This window comes from Corylus avellana, chromosome ca3, assembly GCF_901000735.1.
Source record: "Corylus avellana chromosome ca3, CavTom2PMs-1.0".
Lineage (NCBI taxonomy): Eukaryota > Viridiplantae > Streptophyta > Magnoliopsida > Fagales > Betulaceae > Corylus > Corylus avellana.
The window spans coordinates 10,915,778-10,941,621 of NC_081543.1; the positions used below are offsets into that span (position 1 = coordinate 10,915,778).

Here is a 25,844-nt window from a genome sequence, read left to right on the forward strand (position 1 = left end):
TTAGTGTGTACAAGCAATAACTGTTAACCGCAATATACTTCTTATTAGTGTGTACAAGCGGTGACCGCTAACCGCAACTGCCAAAGACGAGCCGTTAGGCGGTTAGCGGTTATTCAAACAAATAATCGGCCGTTTTATAATTTTTTTTTTAATTTTATATATATATATATGGTCTTTTAGGCTTTTTGAAGTGTTTTGAGCCTCTTTGTGCCTATTTTTTAGGCTTATTTATAGTTTTTGATCAAAGTGTTCAAAAAACACAATGAATATGATGAAACTTATCCCAAACTCGTATTTAAAACGATACCGTTTTGAAGTTTAACACCAAAATTGCGTCTTTTTAATGTTCTATTTTTAATATAAAATATAAAAATTTATATTTATATTATTATATATAAGGGTAGATGGTTAACAGTTATTAACCGTTTTTTCCTACTCCTAAAATTACTAACCACTCTGCCCTAAGCGGTTAGTGATTTTTTATAACCACCTAGCGAAGTGGTTATATGGTTAGCGTGTAGCGGTTAAAAGTGGTTAGTGGTTGCGGTGCGCGCGGTTATAACCACCCTAGCTGTTTGTACACCCCTAACTCTTATTATGCTCATATACAACTAGATTGATATGCTATAAACTGATTTTCACTATCATATGATTCATACCATTTTAATTATGTGATAGTTATATAGCAATTTATTAAATAGCATTACTCTAATAAAAAATACAAGAGTACTTAATAGTGTGTATTGAACAGGTCAGTAAACAAGAACATCGCTCGCATCCATGTTGTTCCACAAATCCTATCCTAAGCAATTGTCTCTATTTGTTCCTCATAATTTGCACGGACATGTCATAGTCCTAAGTTCCTAACATACAATTCTTGAATAGAGAAATTGAATTCTGAACTTACCCCAACAATATATATATATATATATATATATATATATATATATGGATTGTGGATTTCATTTCAATTTCATTCTCAACTCAAGTATGGATTTCAATTAAGAATTATGTTCCAAGAATTGAGAATATGCAACTTTATATTTCCCGCCATGCATGCGGAGTTTAACTTATATTAAATAGAAAAAGAGTTCATTAAATTAGAAAGAAAAGAGAGAAGAAACCCTACTTTGATCATATGAATTTTCAAAACTAACAATAATAAAAGTACAACTTTTTACAAGAAGAAAGGACTAAGCTGATAAATTTTGCATGCTAACTGTGGATCCGTCTATTTCATCAAAAGAAAAAAGAAAGATTCATGCTATTTATCCATCTTTTCCTTCTGTCATAATAAATAAATAAACATGAAATATTAAGAGGATTCAATCAAACAAGATTCTGCTGCTATGACAATTAAATAGATAAACTTGACAGCACCTACACAGGTTAACATCAGATACACAGATTTAAGGAATAAACTCTTTACAATAGCAAACATGCAACTTTTCAAAGAAGTCATTGATTAACAAAAGAGCCTTTTGTTTAGAGTCAACTGGCCAAACCTTGGATGCAGTATACAAAAACCATCAGGAGGTAACATTTGGTAATGACCCAAAACAAGGAAAGGTGCCCAAAATAACAACCTCAGACCAAAAACTGGTTATTCTAAGGTTCCAAAGTATCCAAGTATCTAACATTGAACAAATTCAGCAGCTTTCCTCAGACGAAGAGTAAAAATCCGACCCCAGGTCACTATTTTCTTCCACCAAAAAGAGAGGTTTTACTTCTTCTCGAAGTTCAAATTTTGCACACCTGTAAAGTTGTGTTAAAAGAACATAAGAGGGCCTGATCCTCTGTAAAAAAAGCTAAAACAAACAAATTATTCTTTAACAGATTAGTTTAAGAGCACTGATCCTCTTTGAAGATCAAGGCCCTTCTTAGTAGGCTGGAAGTAAACCCATCCTCCTAGTAGGTTTGTAGGGCACAAGAACAAGTAGTTGTTGTCTCCATTGAGAGTTAGGTGCAAGGAGCCAACTTAGCTCTGCACAAACCAATCATTACAAAAAAGGAAAATGGACCATTAATACCTACTAAATGGTATCTGCAACTTATTTGTCTGGGATTGTTAACACCTAAAATTTGCATGTTAGATGTGACAGCAACAATGTCACCATGTGGACAATAGATGAGGCAATTGCATGTACAGATTGATCATAAATCCTCATTTGAATCAATTCATGAAGCCAACCTTTTTCCCAGATGAAACCAGCAGTCCATTTTGCCTGATTATTTTTTCTCGATTTTCAACCATGACCTAGAGTCAGTTTAATCCTAGTGGTTCAGACTGATGGACTGATGGTGGAGAGGGAGTTCACCCTGAACTAAGAGAGAGCACAAAAGTAGATGTGAGAGTTTCAGAGTGAAAGAAAAACTGAAGATGAGAGTTTAGAGAAGGAAATTGCAAGAAAGAATATTGAATTCAACTGGTGATGCTGAACTTAAAGCAATTAGGATCGTTGTTCTTGAGAATCTAGGAGTCCTAGCTTGTGAGAACTCAAATTCAAAAAAGGAAAGCTTTAATGGCTGACACATGTTCCAAGCATAAGTTGAGCAAGCTCCATTGTGCCAAAGGTCCAAAACTCTACCAACAACTATGGTGTACCACTTTTCCAACCTTGCCCTACTCCATCAACATCTTACTATTTGACCTCCATCAGCTGCTTTGCTAATTCCTACCGAGTACCCAAACCTATCTTTCCCATGTCTCCACAGTAACCTCCACCAATGCAACAATGTTCCTGAACCCTCTGTCATTAATCAACTGATTTTTCATTTCCAGCTTACGGGTAACTTCTACTAAGCATTTTGATTTATAATTCTCAAAAAGTATAAAGATAAAATCCTCTTCACTGAGGCAAAAAAGAAATTTTGTGAGAGCTACTCCACCCTCACACAATCATGATAACTTCACACCCCACAAGCACTTAGTTTACCTTTATAAAGTCAACTTTCCTGTCAATGCTACGAAGTTGAAAAATGCATATTATATAATTATAGATGCAATTTTTAAGCCAAGAAAGTATAATGAGACAGAAAAGCAACAGTTGGTTTTATTGCATACAAAATCAGAAAACAAAATGCACCTTAAAGTTTACTATGTCATGTAATTATGATCTTGAATAGTGCATGGTAACTTCATTCAATAAATCGATCAGGGGTTAAAGTAGATATGTTATGCAGAACAGCAAATTTACCTTGATTTGACATTCAGCACCTCTACATTGTCTCCCATCACAGCATCCTTGAACGAACTGAAGCTTGGAATACAAACAGCAACCTCAAAGTTTGATTCACTTCCACGAACCTTAAAATACTTATGTTCTTTTCTTGATGGGTCATAATAAAGCAGGCAGTTGCGAGCATGGTACATCAGTATTGCTCCATTCTTAAACTTTCTCAATGGATGATATAAACCTTGAGGCCATCGTTGTTCATTCTCAGTATCAATAGAAAACACTTTAGTCCAAGATTCTGGGACACCATTCTCCTTCATCACCCATATGCGAATAAGGCCAAACTCAGAAGCATCACATATGCAGAGATGACCATTTAAAACACCCATGCTTACGAGATCTATGTTCTTGTGACCAAAACTGTTATATTTATATGGGGGAGCTGGAATTAATTGGAATTGCTCGTTATAAACGTCAAAAGAAACAATTTTGGAATCCGCCTTCCTGAAATCAGGACGAAACCAATGAACTGCTCCATTCAGGTAGGTCGGAAATTTTACTCCATATAGCATGAAGGTAGTGGATTCCACCCTTCTCCACGATCTAGTCCCAAGCGTGTGTATCTCAGCCACCTTATCTTCATACTCTTTCCTGCCACTAACGGGATCACAAATCTGTTGAGTGAAAATTCTTATCACCTTATATTGTTTAGTTCTTGGACTAAAGCCCATAACAGAATCAATCTTCTCTCTAGGTTTCTCAGCTTTGCTTGCTTCTGGAAGTTTGATAAATTCTCCAGTCATTGGATTGCATACAACAACAGGGTTATTTTGTTTTGGTTCAGACAAGCAAAGCAACCCTTCACACATGTTCACTATGCCAAACTTGTGGTCTTTGAGGTCTTTTGAGGCAATGAAACACTTCCTTCTCACTCCCCCTTTAGGATTAAGCTTCTCACTGGCATCATCTTTGCTGTTGAGTACCATCTTGGCATCACGTAATGGAAGCTTAACTTTGGTGTCAAGTTTCACGTTTACATGAAGGTCACACTGAGGGCAACCAGCATCACAAAAGGAACACCCCAAATCAAAATTGTCATGTTCAAGATCAACAAGGTGGATGGTTCTTGAAACAAGTTTAGGATCATTGGTTCGAATCATGAGACACGCACGTGCTTTTCTAGAGTACAACTTAGCAAATTGGGAACTGGATATATGCCTGCGCCAAGGTTTGCATACGCACCTGCAAATGAGAATTGTCTTCATGGGAAATTGAAGCAGAATTGTGAGAAACATGGGTTCTGGGAGATCTTCCCAGCCTCGAATTTCTTCATTGGCAACTTCTAGTGCTTCATTGTCGCCATTTTGGGCATCAGAGGCTGTTGAAGTTCTTTTTCTTTTCATGGCTATTACATACCAACATAGGTTGGAGGTAAGTAGGGAGCAAATTACACTATGAGTTTTTATATTGACAGTTTTAATTGATTATCCACCCAAATATAGACTAAAGCATTAATCAACAACCTTAACTCAAACTAAATTCCCTCACCCATTTGTTTCCGTTTTCTATTGGAAAGTGTTTTCATATGAAGTGAGTAGTAGTTACAAGGAAGAGAAAGACGGCGAAGAAGAGCTGAAAAAGAGTTTGAAAATAAAAGACCTTAAGAGTGAAATTGAGATCAAGTACAACTGCCTGTCTAATTTGCAATTGTGCTAGAGCAAGTAGGCCCTATAAAATACAATAAAAAAGAAAAAAAGACAAAAAAGAAAAGAGAAACTCAGAGCCCCAGTGACCAAGTTCCAAGTTTTCTTTTTCTCTGATACATTATCTCAGCAACCAAACAGAACATACAAGTACGTTTAGAAAACAACGAAAAAAATTGACCTATTTACTAGCTACTTTCCCCTCTTTCCACCCACCCCTTTTTTTTTCCTGCCGAAAAGGAAATTAATTTCAAGTGCATTTAGAAAACAATAGCGTTAGACATTTTCATTGCCTTCTCTTTCAACTTCAAAACATCAAAGATATTTGAGAAAAAACGGAACTAAAAAACTGGGGTTTAGTATTATATTATTATCTTAAAGTGCAGTCTTCAGCTGATTTTAACATCCCCATGGCCATAATAATACAAAAGAATTAGATGGGCCAAAAACATTGCTTTATTACAACCATGCATGATTCACAAATAAAAAATAATTTTATTTATTTATTATTATTATTATTATTATTATTTTTTATGTAAGTAACTGTAAAGGTGTGAAATTCTGAATATATATATATGTATAGAGAGAGAGAGAGAGAGAGATGTAATAACAAATGGGTTGAGATAAAATAAGAGAAAAATACCTGAGTGAGAAATCTGTCACAGAGAAAGAGAGAGGCCGAAAACGATGGGTTAGCTTTTGGGCAGCGATTGCAAGAGATAAGCAGAAAAGTTGGGCGGGAAACTAAGGCGCCAACTAGTACTTGCCTCCAAAAAAAAAAAAAAAACGCCCGAAGGAGTAATTAAAAAGTTTTTTATTGGGTTTTAAAACTTATTGTTGATAAAAATTTAATAGTAGTTTATCTTAAATTTAATGATAATTTTAAAATTTACATTATCTTTAAATGATATAAAAGTTCTACTTATAGCAATACTTTTATATTTTAAAGTAATTTTATTTAGTAGTATCGGTTGTCATATAACTCTAATAATTTGACAATGAAAATCAACAATCAAATTTATTTTACAAGTACTAATTCAAAGGCAGATTTTCACGAATTGAGATCCCCTCCAATTGAGAAGAAATTGGAGATTCTCTAATTGTTAATCGTGACCATTTATTTTAAATTCAATGGTCTATAAAATGTCAGTTACTTTTGTATAACCGAGGCATTAAATGCTGACTTTTGTTTTACTGAGGTTTAAGTAATTTTATAGACTATTAAATTTAAAATGAAGGACCACAATTAACAATAGGAGAATCTTCTATTTCTCTCCAATTGGAGGGGATCCGGATCCGATTTCGCATCATCAACTTAATAACAAGTCCTAATTAAGAATATTGTTTGCTGCCCTATGACATAAAAACAGAGCTAGCTAAGAGATCCACAACATTATCGGAGGCTCCTCATGCTACAATCATATTGTTTTATTTAGTAGGCACTTTATAATTGGATCATAATCTATTGAAATTCTTAGGGAATTTCAGTTTCTAAAATTTTAGATATAAACGTTCATTTTTCATTCAATGATCATTGTTCTACCATGTATCTCACTACTAATAAAATAATAAAATAATAAAACAATAAACCTTTGGATGGAAAATGAAAAGCCTAAATCTAAAATTTCAGAAACTAAAATTTTCCTAAAAATTTCAGTAGATCTAGATCCCACTTTATTAAGAATTGGTGTCAAAATAATAGAAAATTAGAAGTCATTAATATTATTGAAAAATAATAATAATAAAATAAAATAATTGATTTATTTTTTTATTTTTTATAAAAAATAAATAAAAACATAAGAATTCGACTAAAAAAAAGATGAAAAAGGGTAGGAAAACCACCCACGTGTGCTCTACATTACATGCAATCTTCTTTATTTTCCACCGATAAAGAAGCTTATCTTTTATCTTCTTTTTTAATCTATTATAACTATCTAATAAGCACAATCCTAAATCTACCACAATTCCAATCACAATCCTATATCAATCACAATTATATATATTAAATATATAATTAATCCAAAATCAGACGTCGAAAGGGACTTCATATTCCTTTCACTCTATAAATACGCGCCACCCCCTCTACAGCAGACCCATTACACAGAGATGGAGTGCAGTATCTGTAAATCAGAGAATCTGCCGGAGAGTGGGACTGTGGGAGTGGCACAACGGTAATTAATGGGGCTTGCTATGACGTTGTTCGGAAGCTAATCGATCTGATGCGAGAGGCAAGTGGAAGTGGAAGTGGAAGTGGTAGAACACCAAATTCGTCTCAGGCAAGCAGCTCTATCTACTTTATTTCATCGCTTGATTTCTTCCTATTTTCATGAAATTTAGTTCTTGATTTGATTCTCCGGATTTATATGATTTGATTAATTACCGTAAATTAAGATATTTAGTTTGTATTTAAAATTTAGGTTAATTACTTTGTAGAACCTAGGTTTTAGGTTTTTATTTTTATTTTTTTCTATCTAGATTTCAATTAGTATCACAATGAATAATAATTCAATATCTCTATCACTATTCCGTCAACCAAAGTAAAGAACGACCATGAGATGATTTCGGCCACCACTGAGGCTCGATGGCTGAACCACTCTTAAGGTTCTTAGGGTAGTTTGGCCAACTCCAATGGCTAAAAAGGAGTGGTTGAAACCACTCACTACCACAGGGTAGTCGAAACCACCTCCATTGTAATCTATGAGTTTGACGAGACTACTAAACTGGTAGTCAAGTACCGTGATTGGAAAAAATAAAATAAAAACTTGAAACCCTAGATACTAAAAAGTAATTAACCCTTAAAATTATTCAAATATGTGTAAAGCTTGAACATTGTAACTTATCTCATTTTTATTTTCTTTTATCTGCTTTTCATTTTATATTTCCATAGCATTATATTTTCGTGTATTGATTAATGAGTAATCCTAAAGGAAAGAGTGTCGTGATTTTTAAAATTATAATTTGATTAAAATTTAAAAGTTTGAGAGAGACATTGTCAATTGGGTAGTAGTTTAAAGGTATGTGAACTTTACCATTAAATTTATTTCTTAACTTATTAGTACAAGTGGTGATTTAAAGTTTTTCTTACTTCTCATAAGTATTGCATACTTTTAACACATATGGCCATATCCGTTAATTTGATGGAAAACTTATTTAATTTATATGTGGAATATGTCTTTGGTGTTTCTCTTGTTTTCCATTTGATTTCATATAATGGGTCTCCCATGCCTGCACATAGAGCCATACCGGTTAGTCTCTCTCTCTTCTCATCACATATGTTGTGATTGGTTACTCTTATAATTATCAATTATCTCTATCACTATGATAAAAGGTATTAAAAAACTTTTGTTTCTAATGTTTTATTTTATTTAATATTCTTTCTTCAATGACGATTAAGTTTTATATGGGCCAACTACATTAATGATATCATAAAAAAATAATTTGTCCTCATAATAATTTTAATTTCCTATATTATCTTATAGGCAATAGAATCATCTCTCTTTAAGCGAGAGACGCGGCTCAACATGCCAGCGCGACCTGGTAGCCGTCTTTGAATTCATCCAATGCCCTGTTGCCTTATATATTGGTTAGATACCAAGAAGCACTTGCACCCAAGAACGCACTTCTATCTCTGCTCATAGCTAAATTGAGATTTGTTTCATAATGCTTTTGATATTATATAACACTTTAAATATTTCATCCACTGTCATTAATTGTGGTACTGTTCCAACTTTCGGAATAATGATGCAGAAAAATGAAATAATATTCCTTCTTTGAGGTTTTATATTTTAAGAGTTTCATTATTTTTGTAATTTAACAATGGGTTAATATTAGTTCAAAGTGAGTTAAAATATGATAAAAGCTAGTTAAGTGTAAAAGATGATTCGAGGTAATATAATAAAAGCTAAGGATTGGGATTCTTAAGAGATCCATACAAACAATGAGAATTAGTGAAATGGACATTGTCTGTCTGAGCTGTACGTCCATGATTTTGAAAATTTGGTATTGTTGGTTGCCTGAGCATGACTATATATGCGTATATACATATTGAGACAGAAGGAAATCTCATGCACATAAGAAGGCAATAGATAGGTCTAGTCATATGCTTTTTTCAATGTTATTGGTGTACATTAAATTTTTATGGGAAATCCCTTCAAGGCAGCACTTTGTGTACCTACCTTTTTTTGACAAACCCCAGATCCATGCAAAACGTCCCCTCTACACGGATCAAGTAAGACTTGAGTTTCGTCGGCGGGCATGACTTCAAGAAATTGGTTGCATTCAAGAGGATTCGAATTTTAAACCTGATGGAAATGCCATCAAGACCAAAGTCTTTATCAATTGATTCAACCCGTTGAAGTTTATTGGCAAACATTATTTTATTTATTTTTTTTTTTTTTTACTGTTTTCCCCTTTCTTCATGAGAAAGGGCTGGAAAATTCTCGAATAGAACCTTGGCTAGGGGAAATATTCCTATGTGGAATGATATAGGAAATGATCTCAATGAAAAGAGTAAGGAAATAGAAGAAGATGTAAGGGCTCAAGTAGAAGATGCTGGAAAATTCCAAACAAATTTTTTACAGCATGACAAGTTACATGGATATATGAAATACCAATTGTGAGTAATTTATGAAACTTAAAAAACAAACGATAAAATCCATGCTGAAAAGATATTAGATACCCCTATTTCCATTTTCGAACAATGTCAATTTGATTTTGTTGAGCTCAGCAAGCACTTCTTTGATAGCAATTCTTTCGCCTGGTAACTCCGCCGAGCATCTTAAGCCTAATTCAATGATGGATAGAAGAATACTTTGCATGACAATTACGTCTCTTCCAGATTCTATTCTTAGTAAACCGCTATCAACGACTTCCATCATTTTGTCGGGAAGTGATGCATTTATCCATTGCCTCAAAGTCAATTCCCCAGCAAACATGTCGTTGGTGGGTTTCTTCCTTGTGATTATCTCCAACAATATTATACCATAGCTGTAAATGTCACCTTTGATGGATACTTTTCCTTCCGAACCATACTCTATCAAAACTCACAATTTTCAATAATACCTTAAGTTAGTAATCCACATATCCCAACCAAAAAATTAAATAAATAAAAGCTTTAAATATACCCACAGACAAATATACCTATATCATGTTTACATACACAAACCATTTTGAAGAATAATTATAATTACGTTATGAACAATTTTTGATGTGAGTCCATATGATTTGATCTTTGTTGTTGGGAAAATTTGTTAGGCCTAAAGCATCACAAGGGCAGTTTTCTTTTCTTTTCTGTGTAATTATTTATATAAATGAAAATAGCTTGAAGTTGAATTCATTTGTATTGGCCGAGGAGGCAAATCAAGACAACTAATCAACTTTTCCTATCAATTTTAGAGAAACTGATTCTCACTAGCTATAAGAATTTGTATAAAGTAAGTGGATATAAGAAAAGCCAAACCAAAACAGTGTTTGCAGTTACGAGTAGAAAATTGAAAGTTACGCTAAATGATAATATTAAATTAATTCGCATTAACCTAGTGAGCAAAAAAGCATATAACACAATTGTTTTTGTAGCCACTATTGGATAGTTAGCCTTTTAGTAATGGAATAAGTAGAAGTGAACTCATGTACCTGGTGCAATATAGCCAAGTGTACCAAGAGTTTTGGTTTGTGTCTCATCCTTGTTTTTGACTAAAATCTTTGCAATGCCGAAGTCACCCACATGTGCAACCATGTCTTCGTCTAGAAGGATATTGTTAGGCTTCAAATCACAGTGCACCACAGATCTGATTGACAGTGATGGAGATAATCCAACGCTGATGCAACATCAATCATAATGTTTACTCTTTGAAGAAGATTCAAACAATAGTTAAAAGAGTATAACCACTTTTCAAGGCTGCCATTCGACATGTACTGAAGTACCAAAGCTCTAAATTCAGGATTAGAGCAAGTACTTATGACTTTAACAAGATTCCTATGTCGGACTGCCCGCAATACCTCGCATTCTGTATCAAAACTTTTAAAAGCACCAACCAATTGCAAATTTAAAACTTTGACAGCAACAATTCTTCTGTCAAATAGTATTCCTTTGTATACAGAACCAAAACCTCCAACTCCAAGTAAGTTACTTTCACAAAAATTGTTTGTCCCTTGGCAAAGCTCTTGATATGATATCATCCTATGCTCCAACACAGGCAATGTAGGAAGTAAACTTGGAACCCGCATATTACTTTCTCGGTGTCTTCTCAGCATATAAATTACTGCTACAAAGATTATGATTGAAGCAATGGCAGGAAGAAAATATTTGAGCAAAATTTGTTTCACCCTTAATCTTTTGGAGCTTGGAGTTGGACAAGGTGGAACTTTGAAAGTTAGATTCCCACAAAGTGCACTATTTTCTAAAAATGATTCAGCTGTGAAGTTCGCAAAAGGCCCACTTGATGGAATCTCTCTTGATAACTCATTGAAAGAAACATTTAAATATTTGAGATATGAAAGTTTTTCAAGAGACTTAGGAATTACACCAGAGAGATGATTGTATGAAAGGTTTAACATATCCAATCCTCTCAAATTTCCAAAAGATTGTGGAATGTTTCCTTGAAATGAGTTCATTGAGAAGTCAAGATACCTTAGGCTTTGAAAAGCTCCAATGATACTTGGAATATTTCCAGTAATTTGGTTCCGAGACAAATCCACATGTTCAATAGTATCTGACTTTTTCATGTTTGGAGACAAATATCCAACAAGGGAATTCATTGATAGATCCAAGGATAATATACTTTCAAGGCTCCATAAGTTTAATGGTATTGATGATTCCAATCTGTTAGAACTAAGGTTTAGCTTTCGCAGATGACTAAGATTTCCAATGCAATTTGGGATGGATCCAGAGATTTTGTTATTGGAGATAGATAACTCTCCCAAATTCCTCAGCTGACATAATTCTTCTGGAATAAATCCTTCAATTTTGTTATTTTCAAGATTCAATCTTTGTAAGTTTCCCAATCTCCCCAATGTAGATGGTATGTTTCCAATCAAACTATTATCACCCAAACTAAGCAAGGTCAAGCCTTTTAAGGAACCAATTCCCATAGGAATATGACCCTTTATTTGGCTTTGAAAAGCATCAATGGTGTTAAGAGAAACTGAAAAGTTTCCAATGGATTCTGAAATAGTAATATCCAAGGGATTGTAAGAAATCCGCAATTCTTCCAAAAATCTGCAATTGGATAAAGATGAAAGGAAACTATACTTTTGATCTCCAGGCTCCTCTCTCAGCTGATTATCATTTAGAAAAAGTTTTTCGAGATATTTTAAGTCTCCAAGACTTTTGGGTATTGGTCCAGTGAGCAAGTTTCCAGAAAGACCCAAGTCAATGAGCTCGGAACAATTTGAAAGATGTGATGGGATTCGACCACTAATTTTGTTGGAAGAAATAATTAGAATCTGAAGGTTAGGGCAAAAAAGCTCGGTATCTAATGGAAGATTTCCAAAAAAGGAATTATACGCCAAGGAGATTCCCATTAGAGAGGAAATATTGAAAATTTGTTGGGGTATTTCCCCCGTGAGATAATTCCCTTCAAGCTCCAATATCATAATATTTGGAAGACGCCATAAATCACTCGGAATACTTCCTTTAATTTTGTTAACGTCAATTGCAAACTCATATAACCTCGACAAATTACTTATGATAGCAGGTATAGTACCAGTTAAGTTGTTACCTCCAAGAGATAGGCTTTCAAGCTTTTCTAAACTCCCAAAACTTTGCGGAATACTCCCATCCAACTTATTGTTCCCTAGCGATAAGTATACAAGTTCTTTGCAGTGATTCATCTGTGAAGGAAGTCGACCGGTGAACTCATTGTACGAAAGATAAAGTCTTTGAAGATTAGGACAATGGCTGCAAGGATCCATTGGAAGAGTTCCTGAGATGAAATTTCTGGAAAGATAAATCTTGGTTAAAGAAGATGCATTAAAGATGGCAAAAGGAAGTGGACCAGTAAATTTGTTGCTTCTCAAATTCAACATTTGTAACGAGGACATATTGCTGAGAGACGATGGAATAGAACCCACAAGACGGTTCATGCTAAGATCTATTTCTTGAAGCTTCCAGCAATTGGGTAGAGTTGGAGGGATACTACCTTCCAACGAGTTGGACGACAGTTGGAGTATTTTCAAGCGATGCAAACGACTGATCTCATGGGGCACAAAATCAACAAAATTGTTGTTAGAAAGATCAATCGAGACCAGGAAGGAAAGGTTACCAACATGAGGAGAAATAGTGCCTTGAAGACCCATGTAGGAAAGGTTCAAAGCTGTGACTCTTTGCCTGCGCCGGCTGCATGAGACACCAATCCAATTGCAAAAGTTGTTTCTTGTAGACCAGTTTCCGGCCAAGACGGTGCCGTTTGGACCGGAACTCACGAGTTCAGATTTGAAGGCAAGGAGAGCTGATTCATCGGTAAAGTTGGTTGAAGTTTGGACCATTAAAAGCATGCATGAGTGCACTAAAATGAAAGCTAAGAGCAGGGGAATGGATGGCCTTTCAATTATCGTCATGAGTACTGTGCACAAGAGGGGGATAGATCATGAAAGGAAAGGATGTTGTGGAGGTTAATATCCATTGTATCATAAGCTTAATTGGTTTGTGAGATTATTTTCCACATTCTCATCTCTAATTCCATGGTCCAAAATTCCTCTCCTCTCCTGTCAACATAAATGAGATAAAGTGGTCAAAGTTATCAGCCCTTTTTTTGGAGTTTTAATGTTCTCCCGAGTAATATTTGGAAAATATATATATATTATTGGAGAAATCCAGTATTTTTTTTCTTCTTAAAATGCAGGAAAAAAAAAAAAAAAAACTGTTTCAAAATGTTAATTTGTCTAAAGAAAGGAAAAGGAAGTTTTAATTTATAATTTTTGACAATGAGAAAAATGAATTTCAGTAATTCTACACAAAAAAAATTGCTTCTCTTGCCCTGATGCTGATGGTCAAAAGGGTGCATTGACGATGGCATTTGTTTTCCATTTAGTCATGTGTGTGGAAATTTCCTCTTCCCCTAGTCCTCTCCTGGTGAGGGCCAACGGCCACCCATCCATCCCTATACACTAGAAAACAATTTTTTTCTTATTGGAAATTTCTGATATAGTGTCTGACACGGCAGAAAATTTTTCTGACGGTCACTATTTTTTTGACGTGTGTTGACTGTCAGAAGCATAAGAGTCAAAAAAAAAAAAAAAAAAAATTCCTGACGTGTTAGTGGGTTGAATGTCGGAATTTTCTGACGTTTTATGGTATCACACGTTAGAAATATTTTCTGGCATGACAAATAGTAGCACGTCAGAAAATTTTGAAGTGGTACTAGTGCCACATCAGAAAACATTCTGACATGGCATTTCTACCACGTCAGAATTTTTCTGACGTGTCACTATTCACGCATCAGAAAATAATTTTATAACGTTTTAAAATTTACACGTCAGAAAATTTCTGACGTGACAATAAAATATGTACTGTAGCTACGTTAGAAAATGCTATTTTTTTTGTAGTGAAACTGGAGGATGATGGGATGGCCACTCTATTTACCTCTTACCTCTTTTTATTTATTTTATTTTATTTTTAAATTTTAGAAAGAAAATATATAAACTTAGTTTTATTAATGGGATTGTTCAGGAAAAAAAAAAATTGATTAGTGATAGACACTCTGTAAATTGTAATACATGAACATCACCTCATATTTGATTAATGGTCAAAGACTCAAAAGGGTGCATTGATGGCACTTGCTTTCCATTAATTTAGTCGTTTGTGAGGAAATTTCTTCTTCCCCTAGTCCACCGCTAGCGAGCGCGACTCATTTTGTGGGGCACATTAACGGAATTATTTTGGAAGGAAGTTGATAGTATTGACTCATTTGTTATTTTTGTATACCATGGAGAATTATCAGAATATTTTATACCGCAGAAAGCTTACCGTAAATCAGTGTAATCATGTGAAGTGATTTTGCATTTTTTTTTTTTTTTTCTTGGCTTTTATTATTATTATTATTATTAGGGGAAATATCCTTTCTCTCATGAACTACCACGCAATTACCATTTATTCCCATCAACTACTAACTTTACATTGCAACTCCATCAAACTACCATTTCGTTATCAAAACCTCCCTTCCGTCAGTCAAAGTCGTTAAGTCGGACGGTCAACGTGTGAACAGTGATGTGAACAGTACGGTCAACATGTGAATAGTATCATGAACAGTACAATCAACGTGTAAACAGTGTCATGAATAGTATGTTGACAATTACTGTGTGAATAGTATCATGAACAGTACGTTGACAATCAATGTGTGAACAGTGTCATAAATAGTACATTAACCGTCCGACTTAATGGCATTGGCTGACGGAATGAGGGTTTTGGTAATGAAATGATAGTTTGATGGAGTCGTAATGTAAAGTTCGTAGTTAATGGGAAAAAATAGTCATCGCATAGTAGTTCATAAGAGAAAATGATAATTTCCCCTTATTTTTAATGTATTCAAGTGGATGCAATATTCATGCCCAAGAGTATCCCAAAGAGAGTGGCTTCTTTTCATCTCGATCACCGGATTTCTTCTCCTTCACGCCCTTATTGCAGTATCTAGCTCCGATGAGCTTATTATTACGTATGGAGGAATTAAACTCTCCCCTCCCTCACAAGCTCCATTCCACTTCGCCGGAGCTTTGGTAGTTATATTAACACCGTCTTTGAAGCTAAAGCTTTCCGGCCACGCGCCACTACCAACTACACCAATGACTTTTTCATATGGACAATAAAGGTTGACCTCTCCATTGACGTTGCCTTATCATGGAGTGGTAACAAAAACAACGCAAGAATAACTAGTATGGAAAACAAACAAGCACTAAGAAAATTCATTATAATTTCTTTAACAACAAAAACTTTCTTGCTAATTAGATAATATTGGGGTCCACGATCTATATATAAATGGTATTCTTAGAAGTTACTTGGGAAATAGAATGACTTTTTGCGAAATGCTTATCCCATAACTATCTCACAAATTACCATTATGAGATAATTGTGGAATATTAAAAATATAGATTTAAGCGTTACTCAAACCTTTTTATAAGAAGGCTAAAGACTAATTGTCATTTTTGCCTATATAAAGGTTTAATATAAATATAAAATCAACAATTTATTATGTTTTTACCCGTTGTAATTTGGTTTTGATGATTCTTATTAACTCATAATTAATGAAATATTAATATTTCAAGTTGCCACGACGCATTCTGATGGGCAATAGCTTCTCTCTAGCGCTCTAAAGGGTAAGAACGCTTCAAAGATGAGTGACTTTTTGAAGTAAATGGAGAGAAACAACAAGAGAGCACATGACCTCCCGACCAGCCGTAGAACTCTAGTACAGAAATGTTGGCTATGCCTTAAAAGTAAGAGACTATGGGTATATTTAGTAGACAGAATGGCTATTTCATAAAAAATAAAAAATAATAATAATATCATTTATTAAAAATGAAATAGTCTTGAATAACCATTTTCATGGCCCATGAGGAATGGCTATTCCTTAACTTAGAGGAATAGCTATGTTAGAGTATATTTATACTTTAACACCAAAACTGTTTTATTCCACATTTTTCCATTCTTAATAAATTAAGGCATTCATTTTTTTTTTTTTTTCCAATGAAATAGTCATGAAACCACACCAACAACTGGCTCAACCATGCTTTTCCGATCACTTGCCCTTCAAGTGAATATGGGAGCTATCTAGGTATATAGAATCTAGTGGTGCGTCTCCAAGAGGTAGCTCAATCGGCTGGAGACCACGTTTTATATGAAACCACACCAACAATTGGCTCAACCCTGCTTTTCCGATCACTTGCCCTTCAAGTGAATATGGGAGCTATCTAGGCATATAGAATCTAGTGGGGCGTTTCCAAGAGGTAGCTCAATCGACTGGAGATCACGTCTTATAAAGCGGAGGTCTCAAGTTCGAATCCCCCTCCCCCTCTTGTGTGGACATGTCAAAAAAAAAAAAAAAAAAACTAGTGGTGCTAGAACCTTTCAAAGTAACTTCTCTTACATCCAAGTGGATGGGGGAGATAAACCGTTTGGAATTCTTTATTAAGAGTATATATATATATATATATTAATGTGTGACTCAACACTCACAACAATCTCTTCCTCACTTGTGAGTCTTTTTACATTTTGAAGAGTGTTACTCGTGCAAGAGTTATGTCAAAGGGCCACAAAATGCAACTTCAAATCAAGCCAGATGTGTCCATACACTCATCCCAAGAAGCTAAACATGACTTTGATACCACTTGTTCGAGAAATAAACGGTTTGAGAATTTTATTATGAGTACATTAATATACATATTTGAACATCACACTATCTCAAAAGCCTAAGCTAATGGGCTTGAGTCCACTTAGGTATATTAAATACTACTTTTCTTTACATTTTCTCAATGTAAGACTCTTAAGTGTCTTGATCGCACTTCCAACCGAATCTATGTTTCCAGGCATGTGGTATTTGATGAAGTGCTATTTCCTGCTCAGGGTAGATCAGCCACTACTATTCTTGCAAAGGGTGATTCTCTCCAATCTGGTATGGATCTTGATCCATCTCACTTTCTTTCTATTGACTATGTGACTTTTCAACCCTCAATTTAGTTATGGGCCCATATCTTGCTTTATTGGTTTATGGGTACTGCCGTGGGAGACTAGCTCTCCAAATCCTTTCTCTAAGTTGGAGTGTGTGGGGCTCACGTGGTGTACAAGTTTTTCTTGTAAAAGGCTTTATAGTTTTTGTCTTATATGGAATCCAAGAATGACTTGTATTAGGAGAATTGGAGTGCACCGACTTTGACCATGTATAAAGCCATAGTTTTGTGCGTGATTAGTGGGCGTGAAAAACATCAACAGAGCTGCACAAGTGAATCTGTGGGCTGCTGTTTTGAGAGGCCTCACAACACTAGAAAAAGAAGCCTTGTGAAGCCGCATAAGTAAAAAAAAAAAAAAAAATAGAGAGAAAAAGAAATAGAGACCAACCGCCATCGTATCCCAGCAAAAGAAGAAGAGTTAGTATTCCTGTCTTTTGTTTTCTCCTTATTTTGAGAATAATCTCTATTGTGTGATAGTGAGATTTGGGTGTATTGGGGTTTTGGGTCTGAGTGATTTTTTTCTCTACTATAATTTTGTACTCCATCTTTCATAGTGAATTTCTTCGTGATCGCCTCTGCCAGTGGATGTACCTCACATTGAGGGAACCACTTAAATCTTGGTGTTATCTTGTGTGTGATTGCTCTCACTTTATTTAGCCGTAATTGTGATCGTGTGTCTTTTGCACAACACTTTCTATTAATGCTTCACCACCTAAACTAGAAAGTGTTGAAAATATTTCATCTCAGTTATCTGCCAATGACCAAACTGCTCATTCTACTGTCATTCCATCCATAACCTTACCCACCAATAAACCATTTCCATCAGCACCTCCTAATGACAGCAGCACACCTCAGAATTCATCCCCTCATAATTCAACCCCAAACTTTCGGTCACTTGCCCTACCTTCTGAATCTGTTTCTCAAAATGATGAACCCCCTTTTACCTTCATCATCTCAGCCTGACCCCATGTCCCCTCTTCTGATGCTTCTTTGTTTCAAATTATATCTCCCACATCTGAACCTTCATCTCCACACATGGTTACCAGATCAATGATAGGAATTTCTAAACTTAAACCCTTTCTAGATTAGAAACTATACCACTCTCTTAAATCCACCAAACACCCTCTCAAGGCAATGACTAGTTCTATTCTCCCTCTAATCCCAACTACCTTTGCGAAGGCTGCTCCCATTCCTCATTGGTTTGCTACTATGGAAAGTGAAATCCAAGCTCTTCTTGATAATGGCACTTGGACTCTATGCCCTAAACCATCAAACCGCAACATCATCAAGAATAAATGGGTGTATAAGGTGAAACAGCACGCAAATGTATCAATAGAGAGGTACAAAGCTAGACTTGTAGCTAAATGCTTTCAACAAAGGGATGAAATAGACTATAAGGAGACCTTCAGTCCAGTCATTAAACCAGCCACGATACGCATACTTCTTTCTCTAGCATTGCATTACAACTGGCCACTCAAACAACTTGATGTATCAAATGCATTCTGAGGAAGTATATATGGAACAACCTACTGATTTTGTGGACAACAAGCTCATGTATGCAAGCTCAAAAAGGCTTTCTATGGTCTAAAACAAGTGCCTAGGGCTTGGTTTCATAGACTTTCACAAGCTCTCCTTTACCTGGGATTCATTGGCTCTTTAGTAGACACATCCCTCTTCATACTTCATCGAGATCCAGTCCATCTATTTAAACTAATATATGTAGATGACATTTAATCACTGGTATTGACTCCACTTTCATTGCATCTGTAGCGCCCCAGATTTTAAAAGTCTTATTTTAGATATATTTATTTGTTGATGATTAGGTAATGACATTTATTCTTGAGGAATTTATTAGATCATATGATATTGATTTGAGATTATATCTGATTATTTTATTGGGTGATTTAAGAGATATGATAATTGATGACCAATTAATAGAATTTGGAGTATGATTATAGTAGTTGGTGATTGATTAAATGAGGACAATAGACAGATTATTTTAAAATGCGAGTTAACCTGCAATACTTGCTCATAATCACCTTATCTTTCTCTTTTATTTTATTATTACTTTTATTATTTTTCCCTACATCTTTGCCGACCAACCCACCTAATTCCTATTTTTTTCTTCACATTTACCCATTTTCTTCACAGTAGCCCTACACTTACTCATTCTCCTTCTTTGAATTATTGATTAATGCTTTGTTCTTTAGTTCTCTCTCTTTGACTGACAACCCCATCCGCATTTCTTCTTCTTCTCCTTTCTTTGTTTCTTTGCTTATTTATTCTCCTCCCTTTAGTTGAATTAGAGCAAAACTGAGAAAGGGAGAGAGAGCCTGTAAGAAGGAGAGCTAAGAGAGATGGAGGCAGAACATGCGAGATTGAGAGGGAGTTTTTGGAGACAATGAGAGAAATATAGAAATAGAGACAGTGAGAGATATTGAAAGAAAGAGAAACTGTGTGAAGCATAATGGGTTTCAACAAGTAATTACCTATGATGATCCATTCATGAAATCCACTGTAAGTATTATTACTTACTAAGAATGATATTGATATTCAATAATACAGATCTTTGTAGTTTTATTAAATGTCTGGCCTTTTGATATAATTGCTTCAACAATTATTTATATTATTGTGAATCAATTGACTCATTACTTAATAGTTTTTGTAGTGCTTGCATGACTGGAAAGTCAAGGTAATTATGTAATTGTGATTAGAGCTTCATATTTGAGATGTACAGAAATTCTAAGTTGGTGAAGTTTGTCTAGAGTTTATACAGTAAGATAGATTTGTATAAATGCCTTATTTGACATAATTGTAGGTATTTTATATAAAGAAAAGTATTTTTAAGAGTATTGTTTTGTATTGATAAATTTCATATTTTCCGTTGTGTAAGATTATTTCAGTGTAACACTCGATTTATTTACAAGATAAAAGAAGAGAAATATCGAGATGTTACAACATCAGTTATTTCTAGTTTGCACCAGGAATTCAAACTCAAGGATCTAGGCTGCTTGTCCTACTTCATTGGCATCCATGTTTTCAGAGACAAGACTAGACTATATCTCAATCCAAGCAAATACATAGTTGATCTCCTTACACGGGTCAACATGATTGGAGCTAAGCCGAATGCAGCTCCATGCACCTCAGGGCAGAAGCTCACAAAGATGGATGGTGATGCTCTACCAGACCCTACTGCATACAGACACATTGTTGGAGCCTTCCAGTACTGCACTCTTACCAGGCCAGACATTTCCTACTCTGTCAACCAACTCTGTCAATTCCTGCATTGCCCCACAACTGCCCATCTTCAAGCTGCCAAATGAGTACTAAGATATCTCAAAGGGACTCCAGACCATGGTTTACACTTTACTCCTGGACCACTTCAAATACATGCCTATTATGACTCCAATTGGACAAGTGATCCACTTGACAGAAGGTCCATCACAGGCTATTGTGTCTTCTTTGGGACTAACCTATTCTCTTGGCATGCTAAGAAGCAACCAGTTGTATCTAGGTCCAGCACAGAAGCAGAGTACAGAGCAATGGTTATCACCACTGCTAAAATCTCTTGGTTAAGGATGCTTCTTAAGGAATTACATATTGTGCTTAATACACCCCCTTGACTATGGTGTGACAATCTAGGGGCAGTTGCTCTAGCTTCTAACCCTATCTACCATGCACGTACCAAGCACATAGAAGGTAATTACCATTTCATCAGAAAAAAGATCCTTCACAAAGACTTGACAGCCTCCTACATTTCTACCGCAGATCAATGTGCAGACATTTTTACAAAAGGTCTCACATCCACACGATTCCTGTTTCTTAGAGACAAACTAATGGTCATCTCTCCTCCCATCAGTTTGACGGAGGCTGTTAAGGAAGAGCATTATAACATTACATAGCAGAAGTGCTAAGTCAATCAGCAACATATCGCGCGTCTGCACTCTCATCTGGACGGGATTGCAGACGAGCCTCTCTGTGACTCCTCGTGATCCTCTCGTCTGCAATCTCGTTTGGACAAGATTGTGAACAAGCCTCTTTGGTTGCTCTCGTCTGCAATTCCGTCTGGACGAGATTGCAGATGAGCCTCTCTGGCTGCTCCTCGGAACCAGAGATGCTATGAGTTATCTAATTCTACAAAAACTCCTACTTATGGTATTGTTATTAAATGCAAACATATCAATTCTACCAAACCTCTTGTAGATAATTCTCTTTTGTAATTAGTCTCCATTTTGTATTAACCCTCTTAGTTTATTATCTTATCACATCAAGAATAGCTTGTTAGCTTGATGTGATCAACTACAATTGTAACCCTTCTCTATTTAAGCTCAATGAGAAAGCAGCAGAGATTATTCCGCCCAAAAGCAAGTTTTTCCTTGCTTTCTTTCAGAAACCTGTCACGCATAAGCAGAATCAGGATTTTTTTTTATTTTTTTAGGAGTCTGGACCTATATAAATAAATAAGCATAAAAATAAATATAGCTTATCAATATGTGTATGTGCACACGTTTATACAATTTTTAAATTTAATCTCATATTAAGTCATAAGTCATGGTTATATACAAAAATTACATATCTATAAGGTCATCTTAAGAGAATTTTTTTTTTTTTTTTTTTTTATTTTTTAGAATGCAAAAGTTTCTTAATTTGCTATAAACATGAACCCAAAAAAAAATAAAATAAAAAATAAAATCCAAGTTTAAAATTAAAAGGCGAAACTTCACAAAACCTTTTTGAACTTCCATGCTTTTTGAAAATACCTCCGAAGTTTAAAAACTCTCAATTAAGGATATCGAACCTTCAATTTCTTTCAATTAATCTCATTCCATTATAATTTTCTGTTTAATCTTGTCAAAATAACCCTTTTTTTTATTAAAAGAAATAAAATAAAAAATTGCAAACATTCACATGTTTATATTTTTTTTTATAAAAAAAATTTTGCAATATTTTTGCAACATCTTTGCATATATAAACAAAGAGGGATATTTTGAAAATTTTAACAAAATTTAACGGAAAATCCTAACAGATTGGGGTAATTGAACGAAATTAAAAACTCAATACCCTTAATTAAGAGTTTTTAAACTTTGGGAGATAGTGTCAAAACGAGTGGTAGTTCACCGGGGGTTTGTGAAGTTTTCCCAAATTATATATATATATATAAAATTCCCAAAAATTGCAACCGTTTTCCGCCGATCGTTCAAATCTAATTTCGAACATTCTCACAAACATAAAATTCTTAAAAAGTCTAATGGCTCACACTTTACAAACTGAAAACCCACCTTAAATTATAATTAGAGCGTACTTAACCATAATTAATGTTCAGGGTTTTACAAGAACGTATAAGAAAGAGAAATTTAAGAGAAAAATGATTGAAATTCGCATTCAAACTATTTATAATCGCCCTTAGCCTTTTGCCTTTCCCGTTCTAATGGTCCCCTTTTAAAATAGTTTTAAAAAACTTTTGATTCCCGTTCATACGGACTTGGAACATATTTAAATTCTAGATTGAGGGAAATTTTACACCATGTGTATCTCTAGAGTTAACACTTAGAAATAAAATTGAGTTTACTTGTGCCACGCAATGTGATGTTGTAGTTGGGCATTGCAGTAGCTTGAGTTGGGGATCCTACTCAATTATCAAGGATAAGTAAGTATTATACTTGTTACACATAAACCCATCACTTGAACCCACGGGCCAAAGGCCCAACGTCCCGAGAAAGCCCGATACATCCGAATGGGCTTTATGAGTGTGACCCAGCATAAAACAACAGATCCGACATCGTTTCTTGCGCTCTCGATCGACCTGTGTTAACCCGAAGACCGACTGCTCTACCACAACGAATCTCCTACACTTAACATCCAGATGCATCTATCACAGTCAGGATACAACTCGGCTACATGGGCAGGTCACATATGGCAAGATCATCGGAATGGTTATGATCTGCTCTTAAAAGACTCTTGACAATTACGCGCCATCCTCGGAATCCTATTAATGTCGATAACGGCCTCTTATCGATCATAATGACAGGAGACACGAATGTTAACTTTGTCGGCCATTACGACCAAATCCTGGATCCTCCGCCCAGTCATCATAGCTATATCCGTATGATCAACTAGAAAAGACCTCACTTCAGAGGTACGCATATATACAACACTAAGCTCTATACTGAGTTTGTACAAACACTGACTTAAGTATTGGAGGAGGAACCGCCGGCCATCACCCGGCGCATCCTCTTAATGTGTGCTCTGGTTTTTGTAGGTTTGAAAGGAAGTGCGAAGAAGAAAGGAGTGGTTTGGACTTCCCTTGAGTCCACCGTACCGGAAACTTTAACAACAATACTTATTGATAAAAAGAATAGATTTTAAGTTGATTTAAAAGTATGATATATTTGTAAAGATTGAACCGAATATTTTATTACAACGTATGATTTATGTGTACTTTTGTTAGTTTGGCATGCATTTAGAAATGTTCTTTGAATTGTGTTCAAGTAATAATGTTTAATGTTGCATAGCTATGAAAGAAAAGTAAAGCAAGTTGTAATGGCGGTATCATGAACATTTGCATGAATGAGAAACTATGAACAAGAAGTAAATGATAAAAATGGGTAAGCAAGAAAAGGAAAGGTTGATTACAATGGAGAAAGTCCTTGGTTGAAGAAAGAAAACTGCTTGGATATCACGAATTGTGGTGGGGCAATGGCTTGGGTTGCACAAAGTGGTAGATCGTTGGTTGCCAGGGAAGACGACCGATTTTTGAGCTCTGATATCAAATTGACGCAGTATGGATATCAAAACACAAATAATAGTAGCAGATTTCACAAACTCATCACTCATGTACACAGGAACGATGGAGTCTCACCATGGTTGTAGAGTAGTCTCAACTCAAACATTTGTACTAACTTTTTGATATTTGTCATTGACTAACTGATAAAAGGATTACATATTTACATGGTTTTTATAGACAAACTACTAATTCTAAATTGACGTTGATAAGGGAAATAACAGTTACCTTTGGTAAATGTTTTGTAGTGAGTTATTTTTTTATTTTTATTTTTTTTTTTTTGTTTTAGTAGTAATAAGAAGTAATTGATGTGATATAAATATGTTGACTTTTATGGGAGAAAAAAAAATTGGAGCTGTGAAAATAAGGGTCGGGGGAGATGAAAGTTGCTTGCCAAATGATACCAATACAACTAGAACCATAGTTGGCATCAACTACAAAGCAATAAGATAAAATTCAACTGAACTTTGAAAAGTAGACTTCTAGGATTCTAACTAGACTCTTAGCAGGGGAAAAGGATCCTCTTTATTTCACTTGCAATGGAGAAATGTAGAACATCTATTTAGTGCATTTTGGAGGGCAATATTATTCATTTATTTTTTGGGCAAAATATTTTGGACAAGTATACCCTCATAATTGCACTAAATGGATGCTCTCCATTTCAAGTGAAATGGAGAGGATCCATTTCTCTTACCAGGACTCATCCAACAAGTGTTGTCGGCCACCTCTTTATTTTAGATGAAATTGAAAATATTCATGAATTAAAGTTTGTGTGTTTAAATAGTGTTATCATGTCTTTTAAAAAATTTAAATAATGTGACATCATGATTCATATACACAATTAGATGCACAAATTTTAAATATTGACCATAAAATAAATATTATATGATATCAGTATTGGGTGGTCTTAGGCATATCTCAACCCCAAAAGCTAGCTCAAGAGGTAAGACTTTTCCTCACACTTATAATGTAACACCCCAGCTTCAAGTGGTATAATATTTTCCGCTTTGGACCAAGCCCGCACGGTTTTATTATTGGGTTTACCCCCAAAAGGTCTCATACCATTTAGAGAGAGTATATTTCATATAAACACATCATATTTTCCATACCCAAGCAATGTGGGACGTCACAATCATCCCTTCTTAAGACCTAGCGTCCTCGCTGGCGACCCTCATGAGCTTGTGCACGCTCCCCCCATCTCAGGCTGGGTTATGGCTTTTATACCATTTGTAACACTCATGCTCCAAGGGGTATGATATTGTCCGCTTTTGGCCAAGCCCGCATGGTTTTATTATTGGGTTTACCCCCAAAAGGTCTCATACCATTTAGAGAGAGTATATTCCATATAAACACATCATCTTTTTCATGCCCAGGCAATGTGGGATGTCACATATAAACTGACCACCAGTCCCTTCCATAACTGATGCGGGATAACCCCAACAATCTTCCCCTCATACATCAGGCCCTGGGTCGGAGCAGCAACAACCAGTTTCTCCCGTGGACTGTTAGGCCGAGACTTGTTGGTAA

The 25,844-nt window shown here is 35.2% G+C and overlaps 1 protein-coding gene and 1 pseudogene across 1 annotated transcript; both read right to left on the reverse strand.

Moving 5' to 3' along the window:
* Positions 1–1,361: 1,361 nt before the first annotated feature.
* On the reverse strand, positions 1,362–5,554 carry LOC132176537 (F-box protein At3g07870-like). The gene is made up of 3 exons (XM_059588775.1): positions 5,523–5,554; positions 3,198–4,581; positions 1,362–1,755 (listed from the first exon to the last, which is right to left on the reverse strand). The coding sequence occupies exons 2-3, from the start codon at positions 4,577–4,579 to the stop codon at positions 1,650–1,652; spliced, it is 1,488 nt and encodes a 495-aa protein (XP_059444758.1). The 5' UTR covers positions 4,580–4,581; positions 5,523–5,554; the 3' UTR covers positions 1,362–1,649.
* A 3,881-nt stretch (positions 5,555–9,435) lies between these two features.
* Positions 9,436–13,445, reverse strand: LOC132175729 (LRR receptor-like serine/threonine-protein kinase EFR; annotated as a pseudogene).
* Positions 13,446–25,844: the final 12,399 nt, after the last annotated feature.

Bases quoted from the DNA above. Each gene is read 5' to 3' on its own strand.
- LOC132176537 (XM_059588775.1), bottom strand. From the start codon at position 4,579: ATGAAAAGAAAAAGAACTTCAACAGCCTCTGATGCCCAAAATGGCGAC. The intron at 1,756-3,197 runs GTAAATTTGCTG...ACAACTTTACAG, and splicing joins GTGCTGAATGTCAAATCAAG to GTGTGCAAAATTTGAACTTC.